This window comes from Entamoeba dispar, genomic scaffold (assembly GCF_000209125.1).
Source record: "Entamoeba dispar SAW760 scf_1105229459701 genomic scaffold, whole genome shotgun sequence".
Lineage (NCBI taxonomy): Eukaryota > Evosea > Mastigamoebida > Endamoebidae > Entamoeba > Entamoeba dispar.
The window spans coordinates 64780-84546 of NW_001853824.1; the positions used below are offsets into that span (position 1 = coordinate 64780).

At 25.4% G+C, this 19767-nt stretch overlaps 11 protein-coding genes across 11 annotated transcripts, besides 35 other annotated features; 4 read left to right on the forward strand and 7 right to left on the reverse strand.

Annotated features, from left to right (window-relative positions):
• Nucleotides 1–79: a microsatellite.
• A 241-nt stretch (nucleotides 80–320) lies between these two features.
• Nucleotides 321–379: a sequence feature (AT_rich).
• A 45-nt stretch (nucleotides 380–424) lies between these two features.
• Nucleotides 425–556: a microsatellite.
• A 19-nt stretch (nucleotides 557–575) lies between these two features.
• EDI_092360 (Rho-associated protein kinase, putative) lies at nucleotides 576–3518 on the forward strand (the record flags this gene model as incomplete). Its single annotated transcript, XM_001736149.1, has 1 exon — nucleotides 576–3518. One exon carries the CDS (start codon nucleotides 576–578, stop codon nucleotides 3516–3518), a length of 2943 nt encoding a protein of 980 aa, XP_001736201.1.
• A 3-nt stretch (nucleotides 3519–3521) lies between these two features.
• Nucleotides 3522–3555: a sequence feature (AT_rich).
• A 103-nt stretch (nucleotides 3556–3658) lies between these two features.
• Nucleotides 3659–3839: a microsatellite.
• A 36-nt stretch (nucleotides 3840–3875) lies between these two features.
• Nucleotides 3876–4188: a repeat region.
• A 278-nt stretch (nucleotides 4189–4466) lies between these two features.
• Nucleotides 4467–4530: a sequence feature (AT_rich).
• Nucleotides 4531–4580: 50 nt separating this feature from the next.
• Nucleotides 4581–4681: a microsatellite.
• A 3-nt stretch (nucleotides 4682–4684) lies between these two features.
• Nucleotides 4685–4741: a sequence feature (AT_rich).
• Nucleotides 4742–4767: 26 nt separating this feature from the next.
• Nucleotides 4768–5716, forward strand: EDI_092370 (translation initiation factor eif-2B alpha subunit, putative; the record flags this gene model as incomplete). Its single annotated transcript, XM_001736150.1, has 2 exons — nucleotides 4768–4903; nucleotides 4950–5716. The coding sequence occupies 2 exons, from the start codon at nucleotides 4768–4770 to the stop codon at nucleotides 5714–5716; spliced, it is 903 nt and encodes a 300-aa protein (XP_001736202.1).
• Nucleotides 4922–4945: a sequence feature (AT_rich).
• A 4-nt stretch (nucleotides 5717–5720) lies between the features above and the next one.
• Nucleotides 5721–5750: a sequence feature (AT_rich).
• Nucleotides 5751–5759: 9 nt separating this feature from the next.
• Nucleotides 5760–5792: a sequence feature (AT_rich).
• A 49-nt stretch (nucleotides 5793–5841) lies between these two features.
• On the reverse strand, nucleotides 5842–7449 carry EDI_092380 (ATP-dependent RNA helicase DBP2, putative; the record flags this gene model as incomplete). The annotated part of the gene is made up of 1 exon (XM_001736151.1): nucleotides 5842–7449. One exon carries the CDS (start codon nucleotides 7447–7449, stop codon nucleotides 5842–5844), a length of 1608 nt encoding a protein of 535 aa, XP_001736203.1.
• Nucleotides 7450–7472: 23 nt separating this feature from the next.
• Nucleotides 7473–7514: a microsatellite.
• A 249-nt stretch (nucleotides 7515–7763) lies between these two features.
• Nucleotides 7764–7869: a sequence feature (AT_rich).
• Nucleotides 7868–8833, forward strand: EDI_092390 (uncharacterized protein; the record flags this gene model as incomplete). The annotated part of the gene is made up of 1 exon (XM_001736152.1): nucleotides 7868–8833. The coding sequence occupies one exon, from the start codon at nucleotides 7868–7870 to the stop codon at nucleotides 8831–8833; it is 966 nt and encodes a 321-aa protein (XP_001736204.1).
• A 313-nt stretch (nucleotides 8834–9146) lies between these two features.
• On the reverse strand, nucleotides 9147–9557 carry EDI_092400 (uncharacterized protein; the record flags this gene model as incomplete). Its single annotated transcript, XM_001736153.1, has 1 exon — nucleotides 9147–9557. The coding sequence occupies one exon, from the start codon at nucleotides 9555–9557 to the stop codon at nucleotides 9147–9149; it is 411 nt and encodes a 136-aa protein (XP_001736205.1).
• A 10-nt stretch (nucleotides 9558–9567) lies between these two features.
• Nucleotides 9568–9661: a microsatellite.
• A 45-nt stretch (nucleotides 9662–9706) lies between these two features.
• Nucleotides 9707–9781: a sequence feature (AT_rich).
• A 114-nt stretch (nucleotides 9782–9895) lies between these two features.
• Nucleotides 9896–10336, reverse strand: EDI_092410 (uncharacterized protein; the record flags this gene model as incomplete). Its single annotated transcript, XM_001736154.1, has 1 exon — nucleotides 9896–10336. The coding sequence occupies one exon, from the start codon at nucleotides 10334–10336 to the stop codon at nucleotides 9896–9898; it is 441 nt and encodes a 146-aa protein (XP_001736206.1).
• Nucleotides 9902–9975: a microsatellite.
• Nucleotides 10337–10676: 340 nt separating the features above from the next.
• EDI_092420 (uncharacterized protein) lies at nucleotides 10677–11576 on the forward strand (the record flags this gene model as incomplete). The annotated part of the gene is made up of 1 exon (XM_001736155.1): nucleotides 10677–11576. One exon carries the CDS (start codon nucleotides 10677–10679, stop codon nucleotides 11574–11576), a length of 900 nt encoding a protein of 299 aa, XP_001736207.1.
• Nucleotides 11276–11307: a sequence feature (AT_rich).
• Nucleotides 11333–11381: a sequence feature (AT_rich).
• Nucleotides 11569–11624: a sequence feature (AT_rich).
• Nucleotides 11625–11671: 47 nt separating this feature from the next.
• EDI_092430 (uncharacterized protein) lies at nucleotides 11672–12238 on the reverse strand (the record flags this gene model as incomplete). Its single annotated transcript, XM_001736156.1, has 1 exon — nucleotides 11672–12238. One exon carries the CDS (start codon nucleotides 12236–12238, stop codon nucleotides 11672–11674), a length of 567 nt encoding a protein of 188 aa, XP_001736208.1.
• Nucleotides 12239–12259: 21 nt separating this feature from the next.
• Nucleotides 12260–12281: a sequence feature (AT_rich).
• A 13-nt stretch (nucleotides 12282–12294) lies between these two features.
• Nucleotides 12295–12412: a microsatellite.
• A 41-nt stretch (nucleotides 12413–12453) lies between these two features.
• Nucleotides 12454–12528: a sequence feature (AT_rich).
• Nucleotides 12529–12560: 32 nt separating this feature from the next.
• Nucleotides 12561–13196, reverse strand: EDI_092440 (uncharacterized protein; the record flags this gene model as incomplete). Its single annotated transcript, XM_001736157.1, has 1 exon — nucleotides 12561–13196. One exon carries the CDS (start codon nucleotides 13194–13196, stop codon nucleotides 12561–12563), a length of 636 nt encoding a protein of 211 aa, XP_001736209.1.
• Nucleotides 13197–13295: 99 nt separating this feature from the next.
• Nucleotides 13296–13405: a sequence feature (AT_rich).
• Nucleotides 13406–13486: 81 nt separating this feature from the next.
• Nucleotides 13487–13595: a sequence feature (AT_rich).
• A 108-nt stretch (nucleotides 13596–13703) lies between these two features.
• Nucleotides 13704–13788: a sequence feature (AT_rich).
• Nucleotides 13789–13959: 171 nt separating this feature from the next.
• Nucleotides 13960–14128: a sequence feature (AT_rich).
• A 54-nt stretch (nucleotides 14129–14182) lies between these two features.
• Nucleotides 14183–14211: a sequence feature (AT_rich).
• Nucleotides 14212–14281: 70 nt separating this feature from the next.
• EDI_092450 (uncharacterized protein) lies at nucleotides 14282–15745 on the reverse strand (the record flags this gene model as incomplete). Its single annotated transcript, XM_001736158.1, has 1 exon — nucleotides 14282–15745. One exon carries the CDS (start codon nucleotides 15743–15745, stop codon nucleotides 14282–14284), a length of 1464 nt encoding a protein of 487 aa, XP_001736210.1.
• A 20-nt stretch (nucleotides 15746–15765) lies between these two features.
• Nucleotides 15766–15804: a sequence feature (AT_rich).
• A 17-nt stretch (nucleotides 15805–15821) lies between these two features.
• On the reverse strand, nucleotides 15822–16811 carry EDI_092460 (GTPase activating protein, putative; the record flags this gene model as incomplete). The annotated part of the gene is made up of 1 exon (XM_001736159.1): nucleotides 15822–16811. One exon carries the CDS (start codon nucleotides 16809–16811, stop codon nucleotides 15822–15824), a length of 990 nt encoding a protein of 329 aa, XP_001736211.1.
• Nucleotides 16508–16528: a sequence feature (AT_rich).
• Nucleotides 16812–17058: 247 nt separating the features above from the next.
• Nucleotides 17059–17086: a sequence feature (AT_rich).
• A 1908-nt stretch (nucleotides 17087–18994) lies between these two features.
• Nucleotides 18995–19021: a sequence feature (AT_rich).
• Nucleotides 19022–19220: 199 nt separating this feature from the next.
• Nucleotides 19221–19276: a sequence feature (AT_rich).
• A 121-nt stretch (nucleotides 19277–19397) lies between these two features.
• Nucleotides 19398–19427: a sequence feature (AT_rich).
• Nucleotides 19428–19535: 108 nt separating this feature from the next.
• Nucleotides 19536–19706: a sequence feature (AT_rich).
• Nucleotides 19707–19767: the final 61 nt, after the last annotated feature.

The following is a 19767-nucleotide window of genomic DNA, read 5'->3' on the forward strand; positions in this document are numbered from 1 at the left end:
TTTTTTTTTTATTTAATTTTTAATAAATTAATTCATTTATATTTTTATCTATATTTTAATATTTTAATGGTTTATTTATGTTTATAATCTTTGAATACTTTTGGAGCTTAATAAATTAAAACTTTCTTTATTACATTTTGCTGATTGAAGTTGTAAATTTTTATCTAAACACTTTAACACAAATTCGAACAAAAAACATAAATTCAGAATAATTTTTATAATTACTTTTATGTCATGGAACCTATAAATATGAATAGTTAAATAGAACAAATATTTTTATTGAAAGTTAATGTTGGGATTGTGTTTAATGAATGTTTTTCATTTATTAAAATAATTTGTTATTATATTTTCTTAATATAGATTTTATGTTTTTTTTTATGAAATTCAAAAATCTTAAAGTTGAGAAAAATCAATAATTATTTTTAAAAAAGAAGAAAAAAGAAAAATCAACTAAAAAATAAATGTCAAAAAAAAAAGAAACTCATAAAAAAAATAAATATAGTTAAAATTTAATTAAATTATATCAAATATAGAAAGAAACTGAAAAAAAAAATAACTGAAAAATCATACTATCAATGAGAAGCATTGTATTCCTTACATTTGTTCTCCTCACTTTTGCTACTGAGGTAATCAGAGTAGATCCATATATTTCACATGAAGACAGAAGAAAATTAGAAAAGAAAGCTGAACAAAAATTTGCTGTTGAACTCTTAAAGGCACGTAAACATCAAGACCATTTAAAACAACATATCAAGAAACAGTTGTCCGTATTAAAGGCAAGAAGAGAAACTTATCAAAAGGTTCGTGACTCAACTATAAACGAAAAGAAATCAGTCTCTAATGAAATTGCACAACTTAATGCCCAAATTAAAGCACTTGACCTTGAACCAGCTAAAGCTCGTTTAGAAGCCAAAAAGAGTAATTCTACTGAATCTACTGCAGATAAAAAAGTGTCTGATGCTATTAAGAAAGCTACTGCAGATAAACTTAAATTAAGCCATAAAGTTACACACAAAACTTTAAAAGTAGAAAAAATTGCTAAAAGACTTCAACACTATACAAGAAAGCTTTCAGAAGCTGATAGAGATTATAAAAGAATGGAATATAAACAACAAAAGTTACATGCTAAAATTGCTACTACTAAGAAAGACATTGAAGCTAAAAAGAATCAGTATATCAAAAGAGCATTAAGACAATTAGAAAGAGTTGCTAGAGTATCTGCTATTAAACACATGATTAAAAAGATTGAAAGAGAACTTGATCAAGTAGAAAATGAACAAGAAAGAAAAAAATTAATTAACAAACAAAAAACTGCTGTGACTATGTTAAAGAGAATTGAAGCTAGAGTTAACATCCATAAATTAAGAAAGTCACAAAGAAAAGCTAGATGGAATCATATTGCTAATGTAATTAAGAGTATGAATAATTATAAAAAAGGATGGAAGTATGATCAAAAACTTAGAATGTTAGAAGTTGCTAAAGCTGTTACTGCTGTTAATGCTATCCAAAAAAGAATTAATACATTAATTCATAATGCCAAAAAAACAGGAAAGGTAGATGCTATGGAATTAAATAAACTTACTGATAAAAAGAATGCAGCAATGAACATTCTTGAAAAGGCTAGAAGTTCACTTGAACTTTTTGAAGAAAAAGGAGAGAAGACATTAAGAAATTATAAGTTAAGAATTTTGAGATTAAAAATGGCTGATGCAAAGATTAGAATCACTGAACACCAATTATCTAAAGACGCAGCTAAAGTTACTAAGAAAGAGTTCTTAACAAGAATTGATAAATTAAAGAAACTTCAAAAAAGAATGGGATTATGTCCATTAAATAGATTAAGAATTAAAAGAAGATTAAGAGTCTATAAAAAAGAAGTTACAATCGCTACTAGAAAGATTAGAAGAAATAACAAAAGAATCCATTCATTAAAAATTCGTGTAGAATCTATTGAAAGAAGAATTAGATTAATTCAAAAGAAGAGAATTGCTAAGATTGTAAGAAAATTAAATCATTTAAAAGGAAAATTAAATGGAGTTAGACATCAAATTATGGCAGTTAGAGTTAGAAAGAATTCAACTCAAAAAGATATTTTAATGGTCAAAGTAAGAACACTTCAAAATATTGAAAAACAGTTAAAGAATACTATTAGACGATTTGTTAAAAGAAATGGACATGTTATTAGAAAACTTGAACAATTAAGAAAAGCAGAACTTGAAGCAGCAAGAAAGTATTATAAGAACAAAAAAGCTATTGCTAAGAGAATGAAGGTTCTTATTAATAGGTTAAGAGTTAAAGTTGCTATCTTTAAGAGAAAAGTTAGTAGATGTAAGAATTCACCATTCAAACAAGTTAGAGTTATTAGATTAGTAAAGAAATATGTTAAGAAATTAGAAAAAGCTATTGCATCAAGAAAGGATATGAAATTAAAGGTTAGCACTGCACGCTCTAGATATATTACACTTAGAACTAAAGCTATCAATAGACTACATACTAGAAGATCAGAATTATATGCAAGACAATCATGGTTATTAAGTGAATTGAAGGCTCTTGCTAAGAGAGAAACTGATATTCATAACACAATCAAAAAGACTACTGTCTTAAAAGCTATGAAAGGACTTTACAAAGAACTTTCCTTTATTAGAAAGGAAGGAAAGAGAGTTCAATTGAAATTATTCAAGGTTGTTAAGAGAATTCAAAAAGTCAATCAATTATTCTTTAGACATAATCAATACACTGCCATTAAAAGGGCAAAAGCTGTCTTTAAGAAATATAACAAGAAGTTTGTTACCTTTGAAAAGAAAAAAGCAGCCCTTAAGAGAAAGATGGCTGTTTATCAAGCTGAACAAAATGAAATTTTCAAAAAACAACCATATGCTGTTAATAAGAATGCATTGAATGATAGACTGAGAATCGTCAAACAAGCTATATCTGATATTGAAGCTGATTTTGCTACTGTTCAAAAACAAGAAAAGAGAGTTATTGTTAGGTCTTTGAAATTATCACATGAATATGATGGGTTGTTAAAGGTTAAACTTTCAGACCTTAAAATTAGACTTGCTGCTAAACAAAAGGAAAGACCAGTTGTTTCTAAGACTGCTCTTTATACTATTGATTCAAATAAACAAAAGCATGCTGTTAGAAGACTTAAAGTTATTGATGCCAGCATTGAAGAACTTGATAATTCAATTGAAAAGACCATTAGAAAGATCAAGAAAACTCATTTCAGAATTGGAAAGTTAAAGGCTGCTCTTCATCCAGAAGGAAAGAAATGCAATAAACAAACTGATTGTAAGATTTGTAGAAAACTTGGTAAAGTTGCCAAATATGGCATTGTTCATCATGAATCAGATTCTATTATCATTAATAGATTAAGAAGTGTTTGTACTAGAATTAACGCTGATAGACAAAAAGAGTGTTATCATCAAGCTATGAATATGGCTATGAAAGCTCTTCATACTTTTGATCCATCAAAATTCGTTGTTAGTGAAGTGTGTTCTTCTCTTGGAAAATGTTAATCCAAATTTTTTTAACATTTATTTTTTTAATATAATTGTTTTTCCTATACTAGAATAGCAAATTTTGTTTATTATATCATAAATCCTTGAAAAAAAAACCAACTACGGTATAAATGCTCAAGAGGATATATGAGAATGATAAAACAAAAATAAAATGTATAAGAGTCATAAAGAAAAAGTGATTTAAAAAGAAAAATAAGAAAGAAGAAATAAATAAGAAATATTTGTGTAGATGTAATGATACAAGGATAGTACCAATAAGTAATATAGAATATTAACAAAAAATGAAGTTAAAGTGAAAACAAGAAAATAATAAATAAATTGAAAAAGAAGGATACGAAGAAGTAAAAAAGGGTCAATAGTAGATTATCAACAACATGAATTTTATGAATATTGAGAAATGTTTGTTTGAGTTTCTTTAATACATTCTAATTCTATCACAGAATTCATTTAAAATATGTTTTGTTTATAATATTATTCTAATGTGTTGTTAGAAGTTACTGTATAAAATCCTCATTCTTTCATGTTTTTAATAAAAGTGTTTGTGATTTGTTGTTGAAGTATATTATAATTTTATATCTGTAATATTCTTATTGATTCATTGTGTATTGTTTTATTGTTAATATTATTAGTTATTTCCACATATTATTTGTTTGTTTTAATTTCTATTTAATTCATTATAATTTCAATTAGGTTCTTTCATTATATTTTCATTTACTTGCATATTACATTTATTAAATCATGAAAATTATTCTTCTTATAAAACCTTTCTTCATTCTTTTCATTATTCCACTTAAATACTCTTTTATTACTTCTCTCTTTTCTTTTATTTCTTATTTGTTTATTTGTTCTTTATTTTGATACTTTTCATATCTCAATTTGTACTTTAATATGAATTCATATTGAAATATTTATGAAGAAAAAATGAATTAACCAAATAATTCATGGTATTATTAAAGTAATTATTATGATAATACTTATCTATATAAATATTAAAGTACTAATATTTTATGGTAAAAGTTAAAGTAATTTTGACCAAATAAATAATACCCATTCTCGTCATTCTTCCTTTTATCTTTCTTTGTTTATTTCTCTTTCTTTTCTTATTTACTGGGTTTTTTCATTTTACATTCTCTGTTATGAACTCTTTTTTTTTATGTTTTATGAAAATATAATAAAAAAAAAAAGAATATTTTAAATTAATAGTATTTTTCTTATTTAAACAATTAACTGATAAACCATTTTTGTTATGAATAAAGTGGGTGAACCACAACTAATTTTGGATGCCGTTAACCATATGAAACAACTCATGAATGACAAGATTCTTCCTGGAATCGCCCTTTGTGCTGTTGATACCTTAAATTTTGTTCTTGATAATACAAAAGGTTTGGTTAAACACATTCTTTAAAAAAAAAATATAATTATTTGTAGCTACTGTACATCATGAACTTAGTGATGAACTAAGAGGAACAATAACTCATTTGATCAAAGCGTATCCATCATCATTAACTCTAAAATGTAGTTGTGATTTATATATGCATTTTATCAACCAAACAACGTTAGCAAATGATTTTTCTGTAGTTCTTTCAAATATAAGACATAGTGGCAGAGTTCTTCAAAATAGACTTCACCAATGCAGAGATAAAATTGTTGATAATTGTGCATCATTTATTCGTCCATCCATAACAATTTTAACCCATGGACTTTCAATGGTAGTTTGTGGGATTCTGTTATCTCATAAAGACACTCAATTCAAATTGATTGTTACTGAAGGAAGACCATATAATTATGGAGAAGAAGTTATAAACTACTTAAAAGAGAATGGTGCTAAATTTGAGATTGAATTAATTTGTGACACTGCTGTTGCATATAAAATGAAAGAAGTTGATTTTGTATTAATTGGAAGTCAAGTACTAGTAAAAACAGGAGGTTCTGTTAATTCTGTTGGAACATATAATATTGCTATTATTGCTAAGCATTTTAATGTGCCTGTTTATGTTGCTGTAGAATGTTTTAAGTTTAGTGACAGTTATCCAATAGAACAAGAAGATGTTAATCTTACATTAATAGATAATCCTACAAAAAAAATTCTTTATGACTACACCCCACCAGAAATGATTTCTCTTATTTTTAGTGATCTTTCTGTATTTACACCTTCTGCAGTAGCTGATGAACTGATTAAATTATATGGTGGATAATACCTTTTATTTAATTAATTTTTTTTAAAATAAAGGTGTTGTGTTATTTTATTTATTAAAAATAAAACAAAAAATTCAAAACAATCATGTTTTTAATCTAAAAACCATTCCTCTATTCATTCTGATTAATACCTCATATTGAGAAGTTCAGATGGAACTTCTTGATGTGCTCCTTTTAAGACCGAGATTAAATCTTTGGCTAACCTTGCATCCGCATAAGTAAATAATGAAATAGCCTCTCCTTCAACACTTCTTCCCATTCTTCCAGTTCTACCAATTCTATGAATATAATTTTCTATGTCACTTGGCATTTCATAATTAATAACTATCTCTATATTTCTAATATCTAATCCTCTTGACGCTAGATCTGTTGCAATCAAATAGTTGACAGCTCCACTCTTAAAATCAGAAAGTGCTCTGTCTCTTTCTGCTTGTGCCTTATCTCCATGCATACAAGCAACTCTATATCGTTGATCACGTAATTTATAACACAAATTATCAGCACTTCGTTTTGTTTTTACAAATATTAGTACTTTCTTTTCTGATCCAATTCGTTTAACAATTTCATTCATTTTAGAGTCTCTATCTCGTTCTTGACATACTTCTACAATTTGTTTAACAGACTCATTTGCATGAAGATCTGGATTTCCAATATTAATTTGTAACGGATGAAACATAAACCCAAGGGCAAATTGTTGAATAGCCTGGGGCCATGTAGCTGTCCACATAACTGTTTGTCTATCAGGACGAATTTGACCAATAATATCTTGAACTTGAACTTCAAATCCCATCTCTAACATTCTGTCAGCTTCATCAAGAATTAAGAATGTACACCTTGAAAGATTAGTAACTCCTCGTTTAATAAAATCAATTAATCTACCTGGTGTAGCAACACAAATATCACAACCTGATTGAAAATCTTTCATTTGACAAGATTGAGGTACTCCTCCAAAACATCGTACTGTTTTGATTGAAGTTCCTTTTGTAAATTTAATTGCTTCATCTGCAATTTGACAAACTAATTCACGAGTAGGTGCTAAAATTAATACTCTTGGTCCTTCTCTATACTGTGCTAGTGGTGTATCTAATATATGTATAATTGCTGGAATTAAAAATGAAATTGTTTTACCTGATCCAGTCTCTGCAATACCAACTACATCTTTCCCTTGAAGAACAATTGGCCATCCAATTGCTTGGATTGGTGTTGGTTTAATGTAGTTTTGTTCTTTTATTACATCAAGAATAGATTGTGGAAAATTACATTCTTCAAAAGTTAAAAGAGCTTTTATAGATTCACATCCATTAACTTGAATCTCATTTTCTTGTAAATATCGTGACACTTCTTCTATATTTCTGTTTAACGTAATTGGAGATTCAACATAAAAATCTTTTTTAAATGGTGGAAGAGTATTAATATCATAATTGACAGGTTGTAGTTGTTTAGTAGATATACTTTCATATTTATTAACAACATTTCCACTTGAACGATAACTTCTACCATGATCATTTCTTCTACTATAATCATCTCTTCTTTTATAATCGTCCCTTCTATCGTAGTTATCTCTTCTATCGTAATCGTCTCTTCTATCATAGTCATCCCTTCTCTTATAATCATCTCTTCTACTATAATCATCATTTCGTTTATAGTCCTCATATCTGTGTGAGTGTTCTCTACTTCTTGACCTACTTCTATCAGTGTATCTATGTGAATTTGATCGACTTCTTCCACTCATGTAAAGGGTTTTGATGTATGAAGTTCTTTTTCTTTTTTTTTAATTCTTTTTATTATTTTTTTTTTAGTATTTTCTATTTAGGTTTTTATGCACCTTCTTTATTTGCTTAATTTGACTTAAAGTTTTATTTGCATTTAAAAAATTTAATGTAGTTTTGACCTTCTTGTTACAGTACTCTTCAATCTGATAAGGTAATAAGAAAAATTTTTATTTAATGTAATATGTGATTGAGTCATTAAATGAAGATAAATCATTTATTTTCTTTAATTATTAAATAGAACAAATTTCTTAAAAGCTTAAACTATTGAATTTTCATTTTATTTATTAAAATTTCAAAAAAATTAAATAAAAAAAATTAAAGAAAAAGTTTAACAAGAGAACTAAAATTTTTTATAATAAAATATTTAATTCATTTAATATGGAGTTTATTTCATTACCAGAATCTATCAAACAAAAAATTTACCAAAATTTATTACCTTGTGATCTTATCCAATTAGGAGCAACATGCCAAACACTTCATAACTCTATTTATAACGATGATCTCTTATGTCAATTATCACTTATAGATCACTACAATGAGTACGTTATTGGAGAGAGATCAGAAAAGTTATTTAAATTTGAAACTTTTGAGCAAACCTCTGGTTCTGATTGTTTAAATATTATTTATCCTAATCTTGTTAAAAATTATGTAAATGAACAAAAAACTCATTTTTGTCCTTTAAACTCATTTATTCCGCATATCCCGAATGATATTATTCAAGTTAGTTTAATTTTTACATTAGGACTTTATTATATCCCATACATTTATCCTCTTGTTGTATTTAGTCCATTATGTATTTTAGCAGGGTATTTTAGAAATATTAAAAATCAAATACAACCTACAATAAATAGTTTATGTCATTCAGATAAGATAATAAAAAAGCGTTTGTTCTATAGTTTTATTATTCACATTGAAGTTATCCTTCCATTCTTTTTTCTTCCAATTCTTCTTCCACTAGTATTTGTTTATCCAATATTGCTTCTTGCACCTTTAGGATTATTTGCATTTAATTTCTTTTTAAAACAAAAGTTGGTGCCTGTCCTTATTGGCTATACATTGTCAATTATCCCAACTCTTATTATATATTTCTTTAAACCTAATCCAGAAATTCTTGTGACTTTGTTACTACCTGCTGTTATAGTATTCCTCATATCAATAAACTCTAAGCATATACAAAAGAAAATTATTCACTCTGAATTTGGTAAGCGTTGTATAATTGGATTATTTATTGGTGGAGTTATTGGTATTATTTATGCAATGACGACCATCAAGATAATTACAGAAGTTGTTATCGGTTTAATACTCATTGGCACTTTTGTTTTATACAGAAGGTCAAAAGAATAAATGAGTTTTTTCAAGTCAAAAGTTTTTTAATTTCTTTTTAATTAGAATGATAACCAAATACTTTAAATTATAAACAACTTTGAGCGATAACTTGATTAATATCATCATCATTTTTAAGAAGAATCTCTTCAAGTTCTTTTTTCATCCTTTCTTTTTCCTCAAAAGAAGTTGGTAAAACTGATGGTTTTTTAAGATGAAATTCTTCAATAAAATATTGATCAATAGAACAATAACTATTCATTAACTATTTTTTAAGTTCAAGTCTTAAAATAAAAGTAAATAGTAAAAAAATCTGTAATTACTTTTTTCTTTTTTAAAGTCTGCTTTCAATATATTCAACAAGTTTAGAAACACCTGGAACAAGGAAAGCATCACCAGACTCACATCTAAATACTGCCATAACGATAAGGAATATGTAAAACAAGAAGAAAATAATAGCATAGATAACGAAGATAGTATAGAAGAACCAGTTGTTAATAAACATTAATAACAATAAAATGAGAAGAACACTATCTAATATAATGTGCCAAAATGCACTATGACATGCAGTAAGTCTAATATATTGATTTTTCTTTTCCATAAAGAATACAATAAGAGCACCAATAAAACCAAATGCAGTTGAAATAACTGCTAAAACTTTAAGACTACAACTCATACTTTTGTCTTGTGGTTCTGGAGCAACATAACCATCATCAAATGGATTAGAGTCTTCAACAAGAGTCATTAAATTTTAATATTTCTAAGTTCTTATTATTTCATTTTAAATCTTTGTTTTTAGTTATTTTATTAATTTTTAAATTATTTTTTTAATTCTTATTATTTCTTTTAAAATCTAAAAACCGGATCTATTTGACTTTCAATCGTTTTTTTACCAAAAAAAGATTTTTATTTCTTTTTAAATTTTTGTTATTTAATATTTTTATTAAATTTATTGAACAAAATTTAATTGAAAAATCAAATAGATTTTTGATGTTATCAATTTGTATCTATTAAAAATATCTTTTTTTCTTATTGAAAGAGTAAAATTAATTAGTATAAACTGAATATTTCAATTAAGTTGTTTTAAAATCCTTCTTCTTCTTCATGAACTTCCTCTTCATGTACTTCTTCTTCGTGAACTTCTTCCTCATGAACTTCTTCTTGTGGTTGTTCAGTTGGAACAGCCTCCTCACGACGTTCACCAGAATCACCAAAAACAACACTATGTGGTTTTCCTCCAGCTCCCTTTTGAACTGTTCCAATATTCTCAGCTTCTTTTTTTGGTGCATTTAAAGCTTGTTTAATTGCAATTGAATCAGTAACAGCAGTAGCTGTAGCTTTTGGAACATGATTTTTACAGTATACAGCTTGAGTTCCTTGATCGAAAAAGAAATTCTTAAGTGTTAAATGAAGACCACATTCTTTACATTTGAAACATGCATTATGATAATCTTTACCACCAGCAGTAATTCTTTCTAATGGGTATGCACTTTTACCACAAGCAAAACACTTCTTAGCAGACATTTAATCTGTTTCTTTCATATCTCTGAACGATCTTTATATACAATTTGCTTACGTGTACACGCGTTTTTTTATATTTTTCTAACTCTTTGTTTTTCCTTCTGATATAACTTCCCGATATTTTAGTTATCTTTGTTCCTTTCTTAAATTATTTGTTTGATTATGCTCTTTTTTTGGCAAATCTTTTTTTGAAGTTTTGAATATCTAGTTTAACTAGATCAACTCTTTTGTTATTTCATCCCTTTTTTCCGAGATTTTGTTTCATAATTCTTATTTTTAGTTAGTTCCGTTATTTTTTCGTTGAAGAACTAAAAAAAACTCTTCTTAGTGATTACTTGGTTTTATGGAAAGTATTATTATAAAATATCTCCATTTGAAGGACGTATGTAATTTAATTCTTGTTAATAAAAAATGGAAAGATATTATTTCTAATATTACCACTAACCCCAATAATGACGAGTTAAAGAAAGAACTCAAAATCTTTCCAAAAGTCGAAGAAATTCATGGCGAAATCGAAGAAATAGAAGAACTAAAAGATTTAGTAAAAAGGAGTAAAGCATTTTATATTAAATATAAAAGTTGTTATTTAACTCAATACGATACAGAGTTTGAAATTAGAAACAAAATTAAATTTATTGAATCTACTACAAATTGCCTTTCACCTTTCAACGGATTATTAGGGATGACTAAATTAGAAGTTATTAAAATACATATTTATTTTGATGAGGTTGATAGTGATGATGATGACATTACAACATTTAAATCATTCTTTTTAAATTTAAAGCAATTAACTTCTTTAAAAAAGGTAATTGTTTATTGTCATTATTATGATGTTTTAACAATAATTTCTATGATTAATCTTTCATGTGAAATTCTTTTATATGTTGATGAATGGTTTTGTTACAATAATGACAAATTAAATAAACATTTGAAATTTAAGCCAAATATTAAAATAATTACTTTTATTAATAAATCATCTTATCCTCTTATTCAATTACCAATAAAAAATACTTATATTATTAATATTATATTCTTTAATCAATATTTTCTTTTAGAGTCTTTCCTTAAATCATATCAACCAATTCATCTACGTATTGATTGTATGAATATTCAAGAATTTAATGATAAATCAATAGATAATCTTAAAAAATCTACAGTTAAAAGTATTCAATTAGATAATATTAGAAAGATTCCTAAAATATTACAAAATACTTCTATCACAATTTCTCTATCACAAATTTAATATTTATTTTTTTAATTTTTCTCTAAATTAAAAAATAAATGATAAATAGAAAAGAGCAATTAAATTTGAACAGAAAAGAACGAGAATACTTTTTATCACATAACGGTACAACAACCATTTTTTGATTTTTCAGGAATTGGACTAAATTTTTGAGTCATACAACTAAAGAGTTTATCCATAACTTCTTCTACTCCTACCCCTGTTTGAGAAGAAATTTTGAAATATTCCATATTCAATTCTTTGGCTTTTGCTTGTATTGTTTCATCACTAATTTTTTGTTCTAAATCAGCTTTTGTTCCAACTAATATTTTAATTGGTTTTTTAATATCATCTTTTGGCTCATATAAATTAATCTGTTCAACCCAATTCTGAATATCTTTTAGTCCATTTTCATTTGATAAATCAACCATTAATAATACTCCTTGGGAATCGTTGTAATAAAAAGCGGTAATATACGAAATATCTTCCATATCTTGTGTGTCACATAAAACAATATCATATTGTTTATCTTTTAAAGTAATATGTTTTACTAAACTATCAAATGATTCTTTCATATCTTCAGCATGACAATACTTTTTAACAAATGTTGTTTTACCAATGCCGTAATTCCCTACAGTAATTACCTTATATTTGATTGTTTTGTCTTTGTTATTCGACGACATGGGCAATTTAATAGTTCTCCCTTTTATTTTTTATTTAATTTTTCTAACTGAAAGGGTTTTTTCTTTTTTTTTTGTCTTCATAAATAATAGTTCTTCTTGCTTTTTCTATTTTTATTTTTTTTTAAAAACATTTTTTTGTTTTATTTCTTATAAACTATCTTTTTTGTTCTTATTAATCTTAAAATGACGTGTTTCCAAACAATGATATTTACTTCAAAAAATTATATTTTATTATTTCTAAAACAAAAAAATTCTTCTTTTAATAACATAATTAAATAACAAAATTTTATGCATTCATAAAAATCAATTTATGCGGAAGCTTTTATTTCGAACATTCAAGACGAAGAGTTTCTCCATTGTTAATTAATAACATAAGATCGCAACAACCAATAAGAACTTTATGTTCTGTCTCTCTTCTTAAATAGCATTTAGCTGATGGATCGATATCAAATATTTCTTTTAATGAATCAACTACCTCTTGAGCAGTCATTCCTGGAGTAATATCCATAGACTCAGACTTTCTGGAATATTTAACTGTTAATGTCTTACAACCAGCTGAACAAATAGCCAAAGGAGCAACCATAACAACATTCTCTTTTTCAGTCTTTGGATCAATGCGTGGGCGTTTACCTCCACCAGGAATATTATTTATTTTTGGCTTTAGGGTAATTCCTTTTGCAGCACAAAAATATTTGCAACACTTCAAATGCCTTCTTAAATTTTCTGGTTTAGCTCTAATCCTAAATAATTTATTATCTCCTCCTTTGTCACTTTCAGCCTTACAATACTTACAAAAAGCATAATCACGTCCATTAATTTTCCTTGGAATCTTTTCAAAATGTTCCATTATATCTCCCTTTAAAGGAACAATTTCATTAAATTGTGCGGTCTCAATTACTGGGGCTTCATTTGCTTCAGTGCTTTCAGAAAGTTGTTGTGATGTTTCACTCTCGCTCATCTTCTTTTCAAGATGATTTAGGACATTTTCTTTCTTCTCTATTCCCTGTCTTTTTATAATCTCGATAAAACTTAAAAATTCAAAGTAAGAGTCGAGAAGTATTATATTCTTATTATATTTTTCTATTTTTTTTTGTTAGATTGTTTATATTTCTTTTAAACATTAACTAAAACAATAACAAAATATTATTTATTATTAATAAATAAAATCAGATAGATTGTCGAGTTTTCACCAGGATTCAGACGAAACACGGAATCAAATCATCATCTTATCTTTAAGTTTAAAAGTTGTTTTAATAAAATTATTATTAACAGTATATTTTATTAAGGTTTTAGTATAATAATTAATATTTTATAATTTTTTTATAATTTATAAAATGGTTATAAATTATAATAAAAAGAAAAAGAAGTATTGAGATAAAATTGTTATATTTTCTTTTAAAGTGATAAATATTCTATCACTAATTAGTCTAATATTATAAAGATAAAGTAGTGTTAAAAAGTAAAGTATTATTAAGTATAACTTATTATGAAAAGATAATTATTGTTATGTAAAAATAAAAAAGAAAATAATATTCTATTAAATAATTTAAGTGTTAAAAGAGTAGGATACCTAGTTTTTGGTTATTGTTTCACAAGTTTCTTTTGTAAAGTATTTTGTAAATATTAATTTTATTCAATTAATTGCATTTTAGTGTTTGTTATGAATATTGACTATTTATAATTAATCTATTCAGGTATTTTTTATTGAATAACAATCAAAGAAAAATTTGTATTAGAATAAAATTATTAATTATATTTTTCTTACTTATATGTTATAAAGATAATTTATAATTGATAAAAAACATGTTTATTCATTCATTCATTAATTATTGTGTAAATTTTTTATAAATAATTTTTTAATTAATAAAAAGTTGTTATTTAATTATAATAGAATAAGTTTCTATTATTTCTTATTCTTGACAAACTCATCACATCCTTCTCTGCATTTATTAATTACTAAAAAATAAATAAAACCAATAAGAATAACTGAGTAGTTTATTATTTTATAATTAACTCTCTCAACCATAAAAATTTACTTCTTCTTTAGTTCCAATCACAACAACACATAAACTCTAGTGGATGATCTCTTATTTGAGTACAACAAAGAAACTTAAAAAATGTCTCGATTCGTGGGTATCTCCAAAATGAAATATATGAATTATCTACAACATAATAACAACATGAACATGCCCCTTCCGTGCATTGTGTTGGTAAAAGAGCATAAAATTCTCCAACTACAATTATAAGTAATAATAAAATTTCAACAGGAATAAGAGTTAACGACCAATACCAATGAACAATATTATCTAATTTCAATCCAATAAAGAGTAAAATCAAAATAAAATACCAAAAGATTAACGTATAATGGGTACATAAACAACATTCACAAATATCTTCTATTCCACTAGTAAACTCTTCTAATTCAATGTCATAACATCCAAAAATTATTTTTCTACATCTACCTTCAGGAAATGAACAACAGGTACCACAAGTTATTACACATGACTCACATAAGATAGTCACTATCGCAATATGGAATGGTATCAAATAACAACTATAATACCCTTTAATTACCTCACCACCTCTAAGAAGACACAAGAATAAAGATACGAATATTAGAAAAATATGAGGAATAACTCGAACTAACCACCAACATTCGAACCTTGGTGGAGACCATGCCCACGGCAATAAGTTGCAACTAAAACACCCACAAAATGAAAAACAAAAAAAGTATATTGTTAATGGAATAAGGAGGACAAAACCATCTATGTACTTTGTAAAATAAAGACTAAATAGTATTAAAGTTGACAATAAAACAAAAGGAATAAAATGAAGGAACGACCTTTTAGAACTATAGTAATATAATTGACGAGTATAAGAGAATAAACCATTATATATTTTAATATCTCTATTATTTTTACTCATATGCTCTATAAAGTTATTGTCTTTAGTTAATACTCCACAACAAGAATAAATCATTGGGGTAATTACTTGAAACACAATTAATAAAATAATATCAACTAAAATTGGTGTAGTACTTATAAATCCATCCAATGTTAATCCTCCTAATAATAAAAACAAAAAGAGTAGAATAATTGAGATAATGTCAGTAAACCAATTTTGTAAACATCTTCTTCCAATTAATCCACACCTTACTCTTGTTTGAAGACTGTAACTTTTTTCTAGTTCTTGTGTAAATTCTTTTTCAATAACTTCACTCATTTTAACAACCTTGTAGTTTTTTATTGTTTCACCAATAGTTGAAACTGATTGTGGTGATTGGGTAACTATTTTTAATAAATTTAAATCATTTTGTTTAGTGTATAATTGTTTACAAGTAGAAGTCATATGGATAAATGAGGGTAAGTCTAAATGAATGAAAATTGTATCAATAATATCATCAGGTAAGTCTGTAAATGAAATAGAAACATTGTCATGAACATTTAATTGGTCTTTTTGAATGAGAAGGGGTAATTTGCTTTCAATTGTTTTAAGTGGTTCAGACATGGTACCACTAATATAAGAAGTTTTAAATTAAAATAAAAAACACAAAAATTTTAAAAAAAGACATAATGAATTGTTTTTATTCAAGTGCATGTTGTGGTGTTGTTGAACCATTTTGTTCTTTTAACGCTTCAAGATAATTTAAGATATTTTGAACAAATTGGACAGCTTTTTGTGACATAACTAACCCCTCCATTGGATCAGTACTTTCTGGTTCATATAAATTAGGTGCTATAACAATAGCAAGATTTTGGATTGTCATTTTATTTGTTTCTCTGTTTTTAGAAACTTCAATCATAAGATCAAATAACCAAGTCAATAATGCACGTGATTTTTCATTTAATGATTCAAAAGCTTTATAACTCTCAGATGGTTCAGTAGAATAAAAGATTTGATCACATGAAAGTACATTTAAAATAGGTCTTGGTAATTCACGGAACCATAATTTAATTAAATTAGATATATCATCAACAGTTGCATTCATCATATCTTCAGTAATAATACCATTTGATTTATTTAATCGTTCTTTTAAACTTTTTACCATTCCTTGTTCTCCAGCAAGTCTAAAAACTCCTTCTGAAGTAAAACCTCCTTTTTCTCTGAATGCAATATCCAAAGTAATAATAATTTGTGGAAGAATTAAGTCTCGAGTTGGATGTTTAAACCATTCTAATGATTCAGGATCAACACCAAATACACCAGACTCAGACCTTAATCTCACATTAAGGAAAATTTGTCCTTGAGTTTCAGCGGATAAATTGACTCTAAAATTTTTATTAATTTTTTGTCTAAGAATTAAGCTTGCTTTAATTTTCTTTTTACTTTTTGAAGCTAAACTTCCTTTTTCTGGAGTAAATTTTAACTGGAAATCTTTCTCAAATATTTGTTCTAACTTGAAATTGATTTTAAAATTTTGTAAATTAGTAATAATAATTTCATCTTTATATTTCTTATTTACTTCTAGTACAACATCTCCAAATAATAGAGTGTCTTTATTTACATGAAGTGCATCACTTAGAAGAACACTCTGCCTAACATTTCCAGTTGGTTTTTGAATTTCATTTCCCATGTTCTTTTGAAATCTTTTTTAAAGTTCCATTGTTTAAAAATAACTCAATGGTAAAGGGTTTGATATTCCTATTTTTGATTATTTCTTAGTTTTACTTAAAAAATATCATTCGATACTCCAAGTAACTAATAACAGAACGAGTATTAAGAAGATAAGTTCGTAGTATTATTTCTCTTTTGTAAAGGATTCTTGAATTAGAATTTATATATTTTTGTAAAATGACTTTATTTTTTGATGATACAAAAACAAAAAAAAACAAATAAATAATAATTTATCGATAACGTTTTTAAATAGCTTATGTCAGAGATTATTCATGGATGTTTTAAAGAAACAACAAGAGGCTTTTTATTTAGTTTTTGTAGTAGAACAAATAAAATCTGATTTAAGTTGGTACCATCTTTGTAAATGAGATTAATAGGATATGACGTACTTGGAATATTTGAAGTTATTTGTTTTTGTTTTTTTGAGAGAGTGTTGGTACATTTTCTAGATAAAATTAATGACCTATAAGTAATGAATAAAAAGAAGACATAAGTAATGATAAGAAATATATAAAACTTGGTTTGTATTTTTTCATTTATTTTTAATTTTCATGACATGAATTTTTTAATATAACTAGTTCTTTATTTAACTGTTGATTTTCGAGTATTTAACTATCATTTTCTTTCTCAAATATTAACTGCTCATTTATGGTCTTAGTTTCTTCAAAAGATAAACTAATATCTTTTTTAATTTCAGTTAATAATTTATTAACATATTTTGTGTTTCACATTTAATAATTATATAAGTTGAACAAAATTTTTTTTGTAATTCATCTGTTATATTCTTTAAACACCTCAAATTTTAATTCAACTCTCTAAATTTTCATTTTTCTGTTTATGTAATGGCTCTTGGTTGTATTTTCTACTGTTAAATGATTTAATGATAAATCTGCAACTTTTTTAGTTAAAATAATAAATGGTTTGTTTGATTCATCAATAAATTCTTCTTCATTATATTAATTAGATTAAGTAATACTAGATTCAACAAATGTATATCATCTCCACTATTAATAAACTAACTGAATTACTTTTTACATTTTCTGTTTCTACAATATCATCGACTAATTTATTTAATAAACTTATTCTATATGCTACAAACTTATTGATAGAACAATAATCCTCTTTTCTGTGCCATGAAGTTTGATGTATTTACACTAAATTAGATGAAGAATAGAAATTATATGAAGTATTTTTTTTTTTGATTAGGTAATGTAAACTCTCCTAAAACACACCAATAAATCTTATGTATTGAAAAACTTAATGTTAAATTCTGTAATTGGTTACTAAATAATTCAAAAATATCAATATAACTTAGTGTAATTGAATTGTTTGACATAGCCCAACAACAAAATGAATATTGTCTTGACATGACGAAAGACAATATTCATCTTTATCACTATTCAACAATTTTTACTTCCCTTCATTATTATTAACAAATATTTGCTATTTAAAACAAAAATAAACACATGCCTTATCATTTATAACATGTATTTTTGCATCACAACCACTGAGGTGTTTTTCTATTGGTTAATTGATCATTCTTAGACTAAGAATTATTAATGCACAGATATTGACTTTCATTTGTTTCTTTTAAGCTACAGAAATAAAATATCATTTCTGTACTTAAAAAAATATCTAAGAAATGTTATATAACATTGGAAATAATTATCATAATGTAACCAACATTTAATTTTATTGTGACTATTTTATAGATTCTTTAATGGGGATTTACGAAATTATATTATAACGAAATTTATTCTATTTAGTAATAACTCTCTCTTGTCAACTTTTGTACTAATCCATTTTTACAAGGTTTTGTGTTGAGAGTTTTGATAAATTACTGAAAAATGTTACATTTATTTTTTTATATGACAATAACTAATATGCAACTGCTTACTTTTTATAAAAGATAATTCTTATTTCAGTCATTTGTCTTAATTGTAGTTAACAAAAATAAAAGAGACTTATGAATAGATTACTAAAAATATCAAATTGTGCTGACACTAGTATAACTAAGTAAATCGTTCATGAGAAAATTGACCAAATAAGTCATTAATAATTACAATAAACGTTGGTCTGTATAATCATAACTCGCATTATTTTTACTGATATGTTAATTTTCTTCTTCAATATCTATACACGTTTATTTTTAAATTTTATTAATATATTGTTCTTATTTTTCTTCTCTACACCATATTTCCTCCTTTTAAATAATTCCTTTTCTTTATATTATTTCCTCTATTTAAATAATTCTAAAACTTTAAAGAAAAAGACTTTCAAGTTTTTATTTAATGTTAAACATAAAAAACTAAAGTATTTGTTTATTTAACAGGATTCTGAATGAAAAGGCATTGCTGTTATAGATAAGAATAAATTAATTCAAATAAATAAAGTAAAAATTATGTTAAATTTTATAAATTAATACTTACTTTTAAAACTATTGGTCATTTTTAACTGGTTTCAAAATATCTTCCTCTTTTTTTAATGTCTTAAAGGATAGAATTAACTAAACACTTACAGAGTATTACTAGAAATTTACCTACACAAAAAATTAATATTAAATCTTTTTTTATAACAATGAGATAATGAATTAAAACAATAAACTGAAATAAAAATCTTTCATATTATTACAGATCTTAAATAAATACTAAATACTGGATTTAGTGAGTAAACTTGTTTAGTCTATAATATGATTTATTTAATAAAAAGTTTTGATTAATTTTATAACAAACACTTTAAATAATAACTAATATACAAATTTATAGTATAATAAAGTAAATATCTATATATTTATAACAAAAAAAACAGAAAATAAATAGTAAAGAATTTTACTTTTTATGATTTAATAATAAAACACCTTTTATTAAACAATCTACAGGAGTTCTATTCCAGTAAACTGAATATTTTTATAACTA